This window comes from Panthera tigris, chromosome F3 (genome assembly GCF_018350195.1).
Source record: "Panthera tigris isolate Pti1 chromosome F3, P.tigris_Pti1_mat1.1, whole genome shotgun sequence".
Taxonomy (NCBI): domain Eukaryota; kingdom Metazoa; phylum Chordata; class Mammalia; order Carnivora; family Felidae; genus Panthera; species Panthera tigris.
In genome coordinates, this window is record NC_056678.1 from 68,517,353 (window position 1) to 68,531,666 (window position 14,314).

Consider the following 14,314-nt stretch of genomic DNA (forward strand, 5'->3'; position numbering starts at 1 on the left):
CACTGGTGCAGGACGGCGCTGGGCCAGCTGCGCAAGAGGAGCCAGAAGCGGAAGGAAGGGTAACCGGTGGTACCACTGAGCCACGTGGCATCTATGGGGCAGGCTGGCCTCGCAGGGGTGGACCGTGGTGCCACCTGTCGGGGCTCCCTGGCCCCGGGCGGTGCTGGGAGGGCACTGACAAAGCCCGCCTCCTCCCTCCCTCCCTCCCTCCTCTCGGCTCGGCAGGAGTGTCGGCCCTGGTCCCCTGCGGGCTCAAACTGTTCTGGGTTTGGTGACACCGCGAGCGGGCTTCCTCCAATAGGCCTGGACTTGACTTCCGAGCCGTCTTCTGGGTCAGCGAAGCAAACCTCTCTTTATTTTTATTTTTTTTGTTATTTACTTACTTTGTGTGAGAGAATGTGTGAGCGGAGGGAGGCGCAGAGAGAGAGAGAGAGAGAGAGAGAGAGAGAGAGAGAGAGAGGGAATCCCAAGCAGGCTCCACATTGTCAGCACAGAGCCGGACGTGGGGCTCAATCCCGTGAACCATGACATCACGACCTGAGCTGAAATCAAGGGTCAGACGCCTAACTGGCTGAGCCCCCCAGGTGCCCCACAGACCGTCTGCCTTTTTAGTGAGGAGTGACCCTCTGGGGTAATTGTGTTCCTGAGTCGTGGGGCCACTGCTCTGTGGTCCGAGGCCAGCACCCGCTTCCTCAAGCATCAGCTTCTGGAAGCCCCGTGAGGCAGCCCCGTGAGGCAGCGTGTCTGGCATCCCCAGCTTCTCATCGCAGTCCCCCCACCCCCACCCCCCCAGGCTTCTGGCCACTCCCTCCCAGCTTGTCTGTGAGGGAGCTTGTCTGTCCTGCGGACAGTCCTGTTCCTCCCTCTTTCCTGCCTCATTGTCTGCAGCGTCCCGCCTGTCATCTCACACCTGCTGACTCTTGTGAGTTCTTTTTGGTTGTGGAGGGAAGAGGCGGTGCCATACAACAGAGTCTCAAGGGCTAATGTGTCCCTGAGAGGGAAGCACTGCTCCGGAGACTATCTGAGCAGGTGACCTTGGAGAGCAAGGTGGCTGAGTGTGCAAATTTGCAGGCTGGATGGCTCTGGGGGGTGGCAAGGCCCAGGGTGTCCCCATGGGAGCCGGTGTCTGAGGCCAAGGGACGGAGCGGTCAAACCAAGCAGGCAGGAAGATCACAGACAGTGGTGACGGGAGCCTGTGGCTAAGCTGCCTGAATGGGAACAGGTGCCAGGATTGGTGGCTGTCAGCACTGAGGAGGGCAAAGGCCACCCAGCCTGGTGGCTATGAGCCTTGTAGGAGCTGGAGTTTCCCAAGAGGCACGGGAGTGAAGGTCAGGAAGCTGATATGGGAAGGAAGGAGGCCACAGACACTCTATGCTGAGATCTGAGGGCTGGGGGGGGGGGGGGAGGTGATAAGACTCTATGCGAGAGGGCAGCAGGGGACAGTGAGACACAGTTGAGGCAGGGAGCAGGAGACAAGCTCTCAGAGGTTAGGATGTGCTGATCATCAGTAGGGAATTCCAGCGGGGATAGGAAAGGCAGGAGTGAGGCCTGAGTCAGGTGAAAAAGAAAGTGGGGGGCAGTTCCGAGTCCTTTCTAGTGACAGAAGAGGAGGGATCTGAGCTTTCTGTGAAGGTGGGCTGGGAGATCGGATCCTGTGCTGAATTCTAAAACCACACCGTGCTCAGCATAAATAACAACTCCACATCTGGATGACGCTTGAGAAGTTACAAAGGGTTTTAATTACATTGTGTTTTTCCCATTTCCTTCTCAAGGCAACCCTGTGAGGTGGGCGTTACCAGTGATGAACCAGGGTGACCTGAGAAGTGTCTGAGCTGGGATTAAAACCCCACTTGGGGCTGCCTTCTAAGTGCACTGATGAGTGCGTGATCTCAGAGTTGCTTCAAAAAAAAAAAAAAAAAAAAAAAAAAAAAGACGTTCCTGGGGACCGTCCTTTTTGCATCTGACCCATGGCCATTCCTTCATCGCTCCTGTGCCGTTTTCCGGCTCCTCCCACGCGGGTCCGGCGTCCTCTCCCCCCTTCTCCTTGAGTGACTCTGTGGCTCGCAGGAATGGGCTCCGGGATCCGTTCCGACGAGCTCAGAGATACGGGCCCACGGTCAGGGCTGGAGGCCACTGCGCTTACTCCTCTGGGACCGGCTGTCACGGCGGCGGGCCTTCGAGGAGGGGACAGACCCTCGCAGCTCCCGACTGGACTCCGCATAAAGTTAGGCAATCCCGTCCGGGGCTGGCCTGCAAGCCCCAGAGCCCACCCCGTCGGGGTCAGCGCTTTGCGGCGGGTCCCCGCACTTCCCTGGGGAAGAGCAGGCGGCGCCTCCAAACCCGCGCTGCCCGCCACGCGAGCGCCGGCCCAAGCCCCTCCGCGCGTGACGTCACGGCCACGCCCCCGGCGCCTCAGCCGCGGGTGGCTTCCGGGAGGACCCACATTCACTGCGGGGTACAGACAGATTAGCTTGAACACGTGCGTTGCGTTGCACAAATAAGGAGGCGGGTTCGCAGACCTCTTCAGCGTGATCTCGTTTGATCGTTTCCCATAATGTTTGTAGGGTTGGGTGGTAGGCAACGTGACGCTCACCTCGGGAAATTTAGAGACGTCCCCGCTACAAGGGGAATGGTTGTGTCCAGGTGACGGTAGGCTCTGGGCGGGGCCGGGCCGTTCCAAGTGATCCCTGTGGGGGAGCGTCTTTCGGGCGAAGGCCGCCCTGAGAGCCACGCCCCCCCTCGGCGTTTGGCGGTGGACGTGCCCACGGACAGGCCTCTCCGCGGCTGCGCAGGAGCAGCTCTCGGAGTACTCGCGTCGGAGCGGAGAGCGCGGCGGGGCGGCGGGGCGGCCGGGTGGCCGGGCGGCGGGGGGAGGACGTCATGGCCCCGCAAGCAGGCGCCCCGCGCCTGGTGCTGCTGCTCAGCGGGAAGAGGAAGTCCGGGAAGGACTTCGTGGCCGAGGCGCTGCGGAGCAGGTGTCTGCGGGGCGGGGCGCGGACGCTGGGCTTGGGGTGGGGTCGGCCGAGCCCGACAACTGCAGGGGCGGCCGCTCCGTGGTCGGGGGTCGTGGAGTCCTCCGTGCGCGATCCCGTCGAACCCCAAGATTCCTTTGTTAGGTTCCCTGTTGGGGTGTTAGTAGCTGAGGGTGCTCTGAAAGGTGGGGGGTCACCAAGGGATCCGTAGGTCCAGGATTCAGATTCAGCTTGAGTCTGTTTACCCTGAACGTCGTGGTCGAGCGGTTGTGCTGGACGAGAGCGAGGATCGCAAAGCGTGGGCGCACGCCGGTGGGTGGGGGACCAGGCGTTGCTGCTGGGGGGGGGGGTGCACCACAGGGGTCGACGAGGTTGTGGGGGAGGGGACCCGGGGCAGAGGTCGCCTCTGGCTCCGCACAAGGGTCCTACCACCTTTCCTGCTTGCCTTTCTCCTTGTCCCCAGCACAGGAGTCAGGCAGTGGACAGGAGCAGCGTGTGCAGTTGGACTGCTGGAATTCGCACCCTGACTCCCCACGTGTCCCCCTGTGACCTTGCACAGCATTCTCCTCCACTCCGTGTCTCAGTTTTGTCCTCTGTGAAATGGGGCTAAAGATAGGGTGGTTGAAAGGATGACATGAGACAATGCACGTGAAGGGCTCAGAACAATTCTTGCCGTCTAGTAAAGGCACAGGAAGTAAATGCTGGCTGGTATTTGCACTTTATCTACATTGGCTTCATTACTTGCAGTGTTGTTTTGAGCGTATCAGGTCTCACTCTGCCTCCGTTTCCTCGTGTGAAGCATAGAGCTAAGAACGCCTGTCTCACTGTGTCAGTGTTTGAGTGAAAGTGTCAGCACCTCACGGTCAGGGCGGGGACGGTGTACCTGGGTCCAGACACAGCACCCAACAGGTGGTGGATTGAGTACATCGGACACTGAAGGAGCGAGTGAATTCTGTTGTGATGACCAAGTCCGTGCACACGCATACACCCGGACCGTGAGAAAACTAGTTCAAGGGCCCAGCAGCGACCTCGTCGAGCCAGAGCATCGCCGGTGGCGGCCGTGCACGGTGTAATTGTGATGTTTGTTCTGCCTGTGAGCAGAACTCTCCCATTCCAGTTTGGGAATAATCCTGTAGGAGACCGAACAGACAGTGCTGTTCCGCTTTGTAGATGAGCAGTTAGGGTCAGGGAGGATGAGACGTTGACAGTTACGGATACTAGCCGCAGAAACGCAACTGCAGAGGGGCGCCCGGCTGGCTCAGTCCGGAGACCCTGTGACTGTGGATCTCAGGGTCATGAGTTCGAGGCCCACGTTAGGTGTGGAGCTTACTTTAAAAAAGGAAGGAGACTTCCGTCCCCTTCCAGCCTCGTCTGGAAACTAGGTTAACTGGGCTTGGACCTCCCTGTCCTGTAGGCTCGGAGCTGATGTCTGCGCTGTCCTGCGGCTGTCCGGGCCACTCAAGGAGCAGTACGCGCGGGTAGGTGGCGGCCTCGCGGCATTTGGTGGGTTGGAAGGAGCCTGCTGTGGTCACTAGCAGGGTCTCTGTGACTACCGTTGGCAGCGTGCTGGACCGTTTGGGGCCATTTTCACCTTGTCACTCGCTTCCGGGCCCCTCCCCCAGCGCGTATCCAGGAAACGCTGCGGACTTGAGCTGGGATTCTCCCCTTAGAAATGTAATCACCTGAGTTGTCAAGATGATCATTAAGTGAAGAAAGCAAGATGTAGAAATGTGCATAGGGAATACTCCATTTATATGTAAACGGAGGAGAGTTCTGAATACGTTTGCTTACACGTTCAGCCAGGTAACCTAACCGATATCTGTGGGGGGCCCTCCTTGGGTTCACTGTTGCCAGTGCTGGGGCTGTGTGAAGCCTGGGCAGGGTACACAGGCCACTGTCACTGGGTGCCTCCAGGAAGGGGCAAGCAGGGGCCGGGCAGAGAGTTTTCACTCTAAACAAATACATAACTTTTCAATTTTGGACCATGTGGATTTAAAGAAAAAAAAAAAGGATCGTAGGGGGCGCCTGGGTGGCTCAGTCGGTTAAGCGTTTGACTTCAGCTCAGGTCATGATTTCAAGATTCGTGAGATGGAGCCCCGCGTCAGGCTCCGTGCTGACAGCTCAGAGCCTGCTTGGCATTCTCTGTCCCCCTTGTGTCTCTGCTCCTGCCCTATTTGCACGCACACGTGTTCTCTCTCTTTTTCTCTCTCAAAAATAAATAAGCATTGAAAAAAAAAAAAAGGATTGTAAAAACTAAATGGGAACTTTTAGAGCCTTAGCTTTCAGACAGGGAGCCTGGAGGGTCAGATCAGCTTCCCATGCAGTGAGGAGCCCTCGTTGCTTGGATTTCTGCCCTTGACTTCTAGGTGCACTTTGGTCAGTTGGCCTGAGTCTGGTCTTCTGGGGCCACACAGAATAAATCTGCCCCCCCCTTCCATGCATCAGTCCGTATGCATGGCAGTATTCTCCTGTGCCTTTTGGTTTTCTCCCACCAGCTAAACAGACCCATTTGTAGGAGGTAGGGGATCCCTGTAGCCTTGTAGCAGCCTGGCGGGTCCTGGGGATAACAGGTGCAGTGGTTTTAACATTAATTCATTTATTATGTATTTTTTTATTTTGAGAGAGCGTAAGCAGGGGAGGAGCAGGGAGAACAGGAGAGAGAGAGTCCCAAGCAGAGCCCAGACATGGGACTTGAACCCACAAACCATGAGATCATGACCTGAGCCTCAGTCAAGAGCCAGACGCTCAGCCAGCTGAGCCACCCAGGTGCCCCTAAGATTTTTTTAGTGGGAACCTTTCCCAAATGACGTTAGAGGAGGAAGTTCCTGGTACCCGGTAGACAGACCTGAGGGTCTCTGGTGGGGGAGGTGCAGGGAGACAGAGGGTGGAGGAGGGGGCTCTCGGCCTGTCCCCCGGGGCCTGGGCACTTCTGGGGAACCCCAGGGTTCTGAGGAGTAGTTTGAAAACCACTGATCTACGCTCCAGAGTTCCCAGATCAGCCCCCACTCCAGACCTACGAGCCAGGCTGGCGTGGGTGTGGCGTGGGCAGGAGTTTGCATCTTAAAAACCTCAATAGGAAACGGATAGGCCAGCCTACCCCTGTACCACTCCTATTCCCACTAAAAACAACTCCACTGGCATCTGGCTGGCTCAGGGGGAAGAGCACGTGACTCTTGACCTCAGGGTTGTGAGTTCAGCCCCGTGTTGGGTGTGGAGCATACTTAAAAAAAAATCCAAAATGAAACGTCTAATGCGTTGCGTTTCTCAAGTCACCATGAGAAATCTAATGGAAACACAGAACCTACCGCTCCTGGCGGCCACTCTCCCTCCCTCTGCTAGAGAGCGTGGGAAACCAGTTTGCAGACAGGAGGTAGCCGCCGGCCTCGCCTCGGGCAGGGCACAGGAACCCAGGAAGTCGGTCGTGGCCCTTCAGTTTGCAGGGGAGAAACGAGCCCAAGAGGGTGGAGCTGCAGGGAGTGAGGAGAGTAGCTGGAAGCTGTCTCAGACCCCGGCCCGCCCCAGGGCCCTGGATGGACCCCTCATCTGGCTGTGTCCCTAGGGAGGGGAGGCGGGGGTGGTCCAGGCAGCTCCCCCTGCCCCAGGAGCACCTGCTGTTTCTGCAGAGGTGCCAGGAGCTTGGGGGGCGGGGGCAGCGGGATGCGGGAGGGGGCCGCCAGGTGTCCTGGGCCGGGGTGGGGCTGGACTGGGCCAGAAGAGGTGCGCTGTTTCACATTTCCCTCTTCGGTTGGAGGCTCAGCCTGTGCCCAGGGGACGCAGACTAATTTCAGGATTAGTTTAAGCCAGGAATCACTGGGGAGGTAAAGCTGTCGCAGAAGAGAAAACCACATCACACGACTTAAAGACACCGAAGTGATTTCTGGATTATCCCCAGGCTTTTCTTCCATCTGCTGCTGTTTGGGGTTCCTTACTCCCTGCAGCCCAGGGTCCTGGTGGCGACCTCGTGGTCCTTGCATCGGTCCCCGGGGAGGGGTGGGGGGAGAGGGCAGGGCTGCCCTCCTCCTGTTTCAGGAGGGACCCGTGAGGCCGGAGACCGGAGGTGCAGACGGTGCATGTGCTTTGGGCAGGAGCACGGCCTGGACTTCGAGAGACTCCTGGACGCCAGCACCTACAAGGAGGCCTACCGGAGGGACATGATCCGCTGGGGCGAGGAGAAGCGCCAGGCCGACCCCGGCTTCTTCTGCAGGAAGGTGGTGGAGGGCATCTCCCAGCCCGTCTGGGTGAGTGTGCTCAGGGCTGCGTTCCGCCTTTTCCGCCTGTGACTCCACTGGCCCCGCCTCCCGCCGCTTCTCATCCGTGGCCTTCTAGCTCCTGCCCCGGTCCCACGTGTCCCATTCGTCACCCAGCAGCCAGAACGGCCTGTTAAAAATAATCCAACGCTTGTCACTCCTCTGTTTGGGACCTTTGTCCATTGTTCCCACAAACCGCAGTGAAACCCTTCACGGAGACCTCTAGGCTTTGTGTGACCGGGCCCTGCTGCCCTGCCGGCCTTCTTGCTCCCTAGGCTGTCACTATACCCGCCTTCTCTCCGTTCCTCAGACACACAAGGTCCTTCTGGAGGCCGGGCCTTTGTGCAGTTCTGCCTGCCAGGACCGCCCTTTCTTTCCGTCCTCATCTGGTTCCCTCCAGCCCCGCTTACGTGGCGCCTCCACCAGGAAGCCTGCCCTGATACCTGAGCCTAAGTGATGCTGCCAGGTGCTCCCCCAGCACCTCACCCCTTCGCTCCGTCCTCGCTCTGGGAGCCAGTAGTATCTCCTTGGACCTGGCCCGGCTCCAGGTGATTTGAGGACGTATCAGGGCAAGAACGGGATGAAGCCCCTGCCCTCGGGGTGGGTGCTTACGTTATTACTGGGGCTGGAGGGAGTTAGGCCGGAAACAGATACAGAACGTGTCCTGTGGGGTGAAGAGAAATACTGAGGAGCAAAGTAAAGGAGTCCAGGGCTCCACGGGGGGCTGGGCTGCTGCCCTGCGGGGCGCCGGGGAGGTTTCCCCCACTCGATGTCACCTGAGCAGAGCCTGCAGGAGACAAGGGGCTGAGCCAAGTGGGTGTTTGGGCGGCCGGGGGGGGGGGGCACGTGGCAGGAGGTGAGGCCCGGGCTCTGGTGCTTCGGGGCCACTGAGCAGGGGAGAGGCGAGGCTGCTGGGAGGGGGCGGTGGGGCTGTGGCTCAGAGCGGTGGGCTCCGCTCGGGCCGCGAAGGCTGAGCCGGCTGGGCCGTGGCTGCAGGGTGGGAGGCGGGAGGTGGTTCTGAGCAGGGAAGGCCTGGGGAGAAGACGGGGAGTTCGGTCTCGGTCGTGCCGAGCTTGACGCGCCTGCAGACAGCGCTGACCGCACCGGAGGCCGCCGTCTGCCCCCCAGACTGGGCCCCGAGGGGGTGAGCGCCGGCCGCTTGGCTCCCGCCCCCTCCGCGCCCGCACACGGGTTCGCTGTGCCACATGTTTGGTAATTGGTGAGTGAACGGAACGTGTCCGCGTCGGAGGGGGAACAGCCGGCCGCTCTGTTCACGGATTCGGTTGTCGAACGCGTGCTCCCGAGGGTTCCTGTGCCGCACGGCGCGCCGGGGCCTGGGATGTGGCCGCGGGTGCGGACCTGGGGCTGGCGGGCAGTGAACACAACCTCCCGGCAGATGGTGACGGTGGCAAGAGCACTTCGTGGACAGCGTGTCTGGACCCAGAGAGACAGGAAGGGGGTCGGGCCGTAGGAAAGGCCTCCCGGAGGAGGGACGCCGGAGCGGAGATGGGCGTGGAGTGGGGGGCCCTGGCCTGCGCTCGTCCATGCAGAGGGAGCCGCACGCGCCAGGGCCCCGAGGAGGACGCGGCTGGCGTGTGGGAGAGGGGGACCGGCCGGCTGCAGCGGAGTGGATGCACGAAGGCCACGGGAGTAGTGCCGGATCTCGTAGGCCCTCGGAAGCTGGGGTTAGGGCTTTGGATCTTCTTAGAATGACGGGGCCCTTTGAGAGGTGGGGTGCCCTGGCCTGAGAAAGTCAGGCTTAGGTTGTGAAAAGTGCTGGTGAGCAGGGACCAGTTAGAGCACCTTTGTTTCTGGCCTCGGTTTGTCTGTCTGTAGAATTACTTTGTTGGACCCGCTGATCTGGCCTCAAAGCCCGAGGCTTCGTCTTCAGCTCAGCGGTGACCACGGAACGTGGTGTGTCGACGGCACACACGTGTGGGCAGAGCGGGCTGTGGACTGCGTGACCAGGGAGGGCTGCCCGCAGGGAGGAGGGACGGTGGGTGAGAATCGGGAAGGGGACCACACCTGTCTGGGCTCTATAGCTCCCCCATCCCCATGCACCTGCTTATTCCCTGGGGCCCTGTCCCGCCACACCGTGTCCTGTCGGTCACCTGCCCGTGTCTTTTTCCTGCAGCTGGTGAGTGACACGCGGAGGGTGTCGGACATCCAGTGGTTTCGGGAGGCCTACGGGGCTTTGACCCGGACAGTCCGCGTGGTGGCCCCGGAGCAGAGCCGACGGCAGCGGGGCTGGGTGTTCACTCCAGGTGAGCTGCGCCCGGCCTTGGCCCCCGAGGCTTGGCACGCCGGCCGCCACCCCACCGTAGACCCTGGCCCCCGCCTCCACGGTCGGGGTCTCCTGCCCTCTTCCTGGCAGGCTGTGGGGGCGTGAGCGACGGGTCGTGAAACGGAACCTGGGGGCCTGTGGCTCAGGACCATCCCCAGATTGGAACGTGGGTGGGGGAGGGTGTCCTCGGGCTAAAGGCTCCTCATGACCCGGGGCTGGTGCCCTTCCCTGTCCTCTCCAGGCCAGTGGGCTTCGCGCGATGTGTCCGGGACCCGGCCTGCCGGCCTGCTGGGTCAGCGGGCGTCCCGTGCGACGCACGGAGTGTCTGTGTGTGGTGGGCAAGGCGGCCCCAGCGGTGCAAGCCCGGGACCTGCCCTGTGGCAGCTGGGACACCGCTGAAGCCCCGCTCCCGCCCGAGGCCCCGTGGGCCGGGGAGCTTCCGCTCCCGACGCTGCAGTCTCCTGGGCGTGGGCACTTCCGCGGACACTCGACCTCGCCTCGGTCACGGTCAGCCCGCCCAGCAGCCGCCTCCCGGAGGGCCGAGCGGGGGTAGACGTGGAGCCGCCCTTCCGGCTCGTCTGGGGTCTCGTGTGGTTTCAGGAGGCCCTTCCACCCTCTGTGGGTGGTGGCCGTGTGGCTGGGCGGTGGCAGAGGGGAGGCCAGGACGGGGGCAGCTCCATCTGGGGCCCGCGGGCCTCCGGGGCTGGCCGGGGCCGACGTCACCTTGCTTCCTGCACAGGGGTGGACGACGCGGAGTCGGAGTGTGGCCTGGACGACTTGGAGGGCTTCGACTGGGTCGTGGAGAACCACGGGGACGCGGGGCACCTGGAGGAGCAGCTGCAGAGCCTGGTGGCCTTTGTCCGCTCCAGACTGTAGCTTTGGGTTCCGGGGCGCCCCTGCCGGACCGTGGTCTCCGAGGCCGGCTGGCGTGAGGAGAGGCCGGGGGCCCGGGGCCCCGTTCCTGGGGGGCTGGCAGGTGCCAGGCAAGTCGAGGCAGCCCCGGGGACCTCGTTTCTTTGTGGAGGGGACTGGCCGTGCCTGAACCGTGTCCACGGTGCCCGGCCCGTGAGCGTGGGTGGCCCTGCCTCCCCGTGGGGACGCTCTCAGCCCCTCATTCCAGGCAGGGGCCCGGCTCCCCAGCGTGGGTCCTAATAAACCGCCTTGGAGCCCACTCAGAGCCCACGTCTCTCCTTTGCCGCACGCGGGCACAGCCCGTCCTGGTGGCTGTGGGCCCCACTGCCCTGGCCTCCCCGGGCACCCGGCTCTGTGCCCCGCCCCCCCCCCCCACGGCCCCCAAACCAATCTGCGCGTGTCGCCGCCCAGACCTGCCGCCCAGCTCACCGTTCCCGACGCCAGCTCCCTGGCTCTGGAGGGCCGCCGGCGCCGTGGGCTCCTCCCTGTCCTCTTCTGCAGTGGCTGTCCCCGTGTCCCCCTTCCGATTCTCACCGGCCGGCCACGTCTGTCTGGCAGTCGTGACCCTGGCTCCCAGAGCCGTGCTGGCCCCCGGCAGGTGCCGGGAGGTTGGGGTGTGCGTGTCATCGCGGCACAGGCTTCCTCACCCCCAGGGGCCTCCGTTCCAGCCGTTGGGCCGGCGCCGAGCTGGCTCCAAGACGGGCTCTTGGGGGCCCTCAGAGCTGCCAGCGGAGGCTGCTTGTGAGCCCCCCGCCCTGACGCGTCACGCCCGCTCCGGGTGTGTGACCCCGAGGGAGCCTCCCGTGTTCACCAGACTCAGTCCCAGTGACTCGCGGTCGTTTCTGACAGGTTGTTCAGAAGTGGGGGGCTCCGGGGGGTCTCCGGGGGACGAGGGGACAAGGGGACGGGCTGTCGTGAGTCCCAGCCTCCTCCCCTCGAGGGCCCACGGATGTCTCGTGGCGCTTTCCTCAGGTCCGGGGGTGCACCCAGGGGACCCGAGGAATGAGCCTGTGCCTGCTTACCCAGGTCCCCAGCGCCTGGCCCAGCAAAGGCGGTGATGGCAGGGACGAGAGACCATTACTGAGCGCCTGCCAGGCGCCACGGGATGTAAATAGTCCGTCGGAAAGCGAAGAACGAAGGACGAGCAGAAGGTGTGGACGTGGTGAACCGTGTCGGTGCGGGTCTGGCGGCCACGGCCTTGGTGGTCACGCGACAGCCTGGGCTTCTGGGGTCACTGTCTGTCACCCAGAGGCAGGTGTCCTCACTCCCGTCGCACCAGGAACCACGCGAGGGCCCCGTGGATGCTTCCAGGGGCCTGCGTGTCCATCCCCCACGCTTGGGCCCGGAAGCCCTGTTTGTCCGCCTTCCAGGCGAGTGTCCCTCGGCCACCCTCCACCCGGAGCGTCTGTCCCCGCCCGCACACGGGGTCGTTCGGGGCTCGGGAGGGCCTGAACCTGGGTCGTGGGGTGCTGGAGAAAGGATCGCAGGTTGTCCTTTCCCCCCAGCTTTTTGAGATGTGATGCACACACGCCAACGTGTAAGTGTAGGCGTTCCGCGTGAGTGTCCGTGTGTGTCGTGAGCGGTCACCGCAGAGCACGGCTAGTCAGCGCCTCAGTGCCCCGTATGTCGTGTGTGTACGTGAGTGTGTGGCGTGAGGGTGTGCGGGGGTGTGTGTGTGAGGGTCTGCAGGGGGGTGTGGGGTGTGAGGTGTGTGCACACGTGTGTATGCGTGAGTGCAGTTTCCTCATCCGTCCGTCCGTCCCCGGGTGCAGTGTTTCCACGTCTTGGCTGTTGTGCGTGTGGCAGTGGTGCACGTGGGGGTGAGACGTGTTTTCTAGGTAGTGCTTTCCTCTCCTACAGGTGATCACTGATCACCGGTCGATCAGGGAGCCTCCCGTCGGGAGCGCTGGGGCAGGGGAGGGGGCTGGCGGGCCCGCCCCGGGAGGGCTGCCCACCTGGTTCCTGGCTCTGGGTATTTGGAAGAGTCACAGGACGTGGCCCGGGAGGCCGGCGGGTCCGTCCCCCGCCCTTCGACAGGTTGGCCCTGACGCCCTCCTCACGTGGGGGCCCGGTGGCCGACCAGAGTCACCTCTGCTGGATTTGAAGTTCCTCTGTACTTGGAAAAAGCCCCACGTTTCTCTAAATATCAAAGTCAAGAATAACCCCAACTTTTGATGCCCTGTGTTATGATGAGCGCGTCAGCTGCTTTTATGTCAGGACCTTCTCCCCACCCCGCTGTGCTCGTCTTTGCCAACTCTGTCTGCGGGTGTGGTATCCGAGGATTGCTGTGAAGTTGTTCTTATGTCACGTCGGTGCTATTTTTTATTTTTTAAAATCCATTCACGTTGAGAGAGAGAGAGCGCGCACAAGTAGGGGAGGGGCAGAGAAAGAGGGGGACCGAGGATCCGAAGCAGGCTCCAGGCTCTGGGCTGACAGCAGGCAGCCTGACGTGGGGCTCCAACTCACAAACAGCAAAATCACGACCCGAGCCAAAGTTGAACACTTAACGGACTGAGCCACCCAGGACCCTGGTACACGTGGTTTTAATAATGATCTGTAGCACTGACATTCTCTTAAAAATTTATTTGATCCATTTCTAAACAGCTTTATTGAGATATAATTGGTCTGTAGTAACCGTACATTTTTGAAGTGTACAATTTGGGGCTCCTGGGTGGCTCAGTCAGTTGAGCACCTGACTTCAGCTCAGGTCATGATCTCGAGGTTCATGAGTTCGAGCCCCTGCGTCGGGCTCTGTGCCGACAGCTCGGAGGCTGTACCTGCTTTGGAATATGTGTCTCCCTCTCTCTCTATCCCTCCGCTGCTCACGCTCTTGTCTGTCTCTCTCTCAAAAACAAATAAACATTAAAAAATTAAAAAAAAAAAAAGAAAGTTCATAGAATTGATAGGTGAGTTCGACAAGATTGTGGGATACAAGGTCGAGTCATAAAAACCAATTGTGTCACTGTTTATTAGCAACGAACGACAAAGGTTGAAATCGCAGTAGCATGAAAACGTGAGGTAGTTAGGGTCGGGTCTGGTGAAGCACATGCGAGGGGCGCCCGGGGGGCTCAGCCAGTTGAGCGTCCGACTCTCCATCTCGGCTCGGGTCGTGGTCTCGTGGTCCGTGAGATCGAGCCCCGCGCCTGGGCTCTGCGCGGACGGTGTGGAGCCTGCTTGGGATCCGCTCTTTCCCCGGCTCTGCCCCTCCCCCGCCCGTGCTGTCTGTGTCTCTCTCAAAATAAACTTGAAAGAATTATTTTACTGAGGTATAGTTGGAGCACAGCGTTGCAGCAGCTTCGGGTGTCCAGCGTAGCCATTTGACCGGCGCGTAGGTCATTGCGGTGCCCCTGGCCTGACTCACCCGTCCCCCGGCGGGCACCTCCCGCCCCTGCCCCACCCCCGTGCCCCCTGCGGCCGCCAGCTTGTTGTCTGCGTCCAGGGTCGGGCTCCTCCGCCTTCCGTGTGTCGTCGTCTGGATTCCGCACGTGAGTGGAGCCGTGTGCCTGCCCCCTGCCCCCTGCCCCCTGCCCCCCGCCCCCCCGGAGCCCCTGCGGCTTCCGCTTCTTCCGCCGCAGATTACAGCCGCCTGGCCGAGAGATCCACACAGGCGGTTAACAGCCCGTTCTAAAACGCGTTTATAACGAGAATTTATTTGGAAGACTTCACGGGTTTACTGCTCACTTTGGGCCTTTCGTGACGGCTCAACTGACCCGTTTAAAAATTTGGTATTTTGATTCCTCTCCAGACGGTGGATGTGCCTTTGGATATCTTTTTCTTTTTTTTTAAGTGTTTTTAAATTATTAAATCATTTTGGGGGGGGGGAGAGAGAGCACGCGCGTGAGCAAGTGGGGGAGGGGCAGAGAGCGAGGGAGATAGAATCCCAAGCTGACTCTGAGCTG

The 14,314-nt window shown here is 61.2% G+C and overlaps 1 protein-coding gene across 1 annotated transcript; it reads left to right on the forward strand.

Moving 5' to 3' along the window:
• The first annotated feature begins 2,791 nt into the window (after positions 1 to 2,791).
• PMVK (phosphomevalonate kinase) lies at positions 2,792 to 10,701 on the forward strand. The gene is made up of 5 exons (XM_042976605.1): positions 2,792 to 2,975; positions 4,387 to 4,450; positions 7,058 to 7,210; positions 9,354 to 9,483; positions 10,243 to 10,701. The coding sequence occupies exons 1-5, from the start codon at positions 2,881 to 2,883 to the stop codon at positions 10,377 to 10,379; spliced, it is 579 nt and encodes a 192-aa protein (XP_042832539.1). The 5' UTR covers positions 2,792 to 2,880; the 3' UTR covers positions 10,380 to 10,701.
• Positions 10,702 to 14,314: the final 3,613 nt, after the last annotated feature.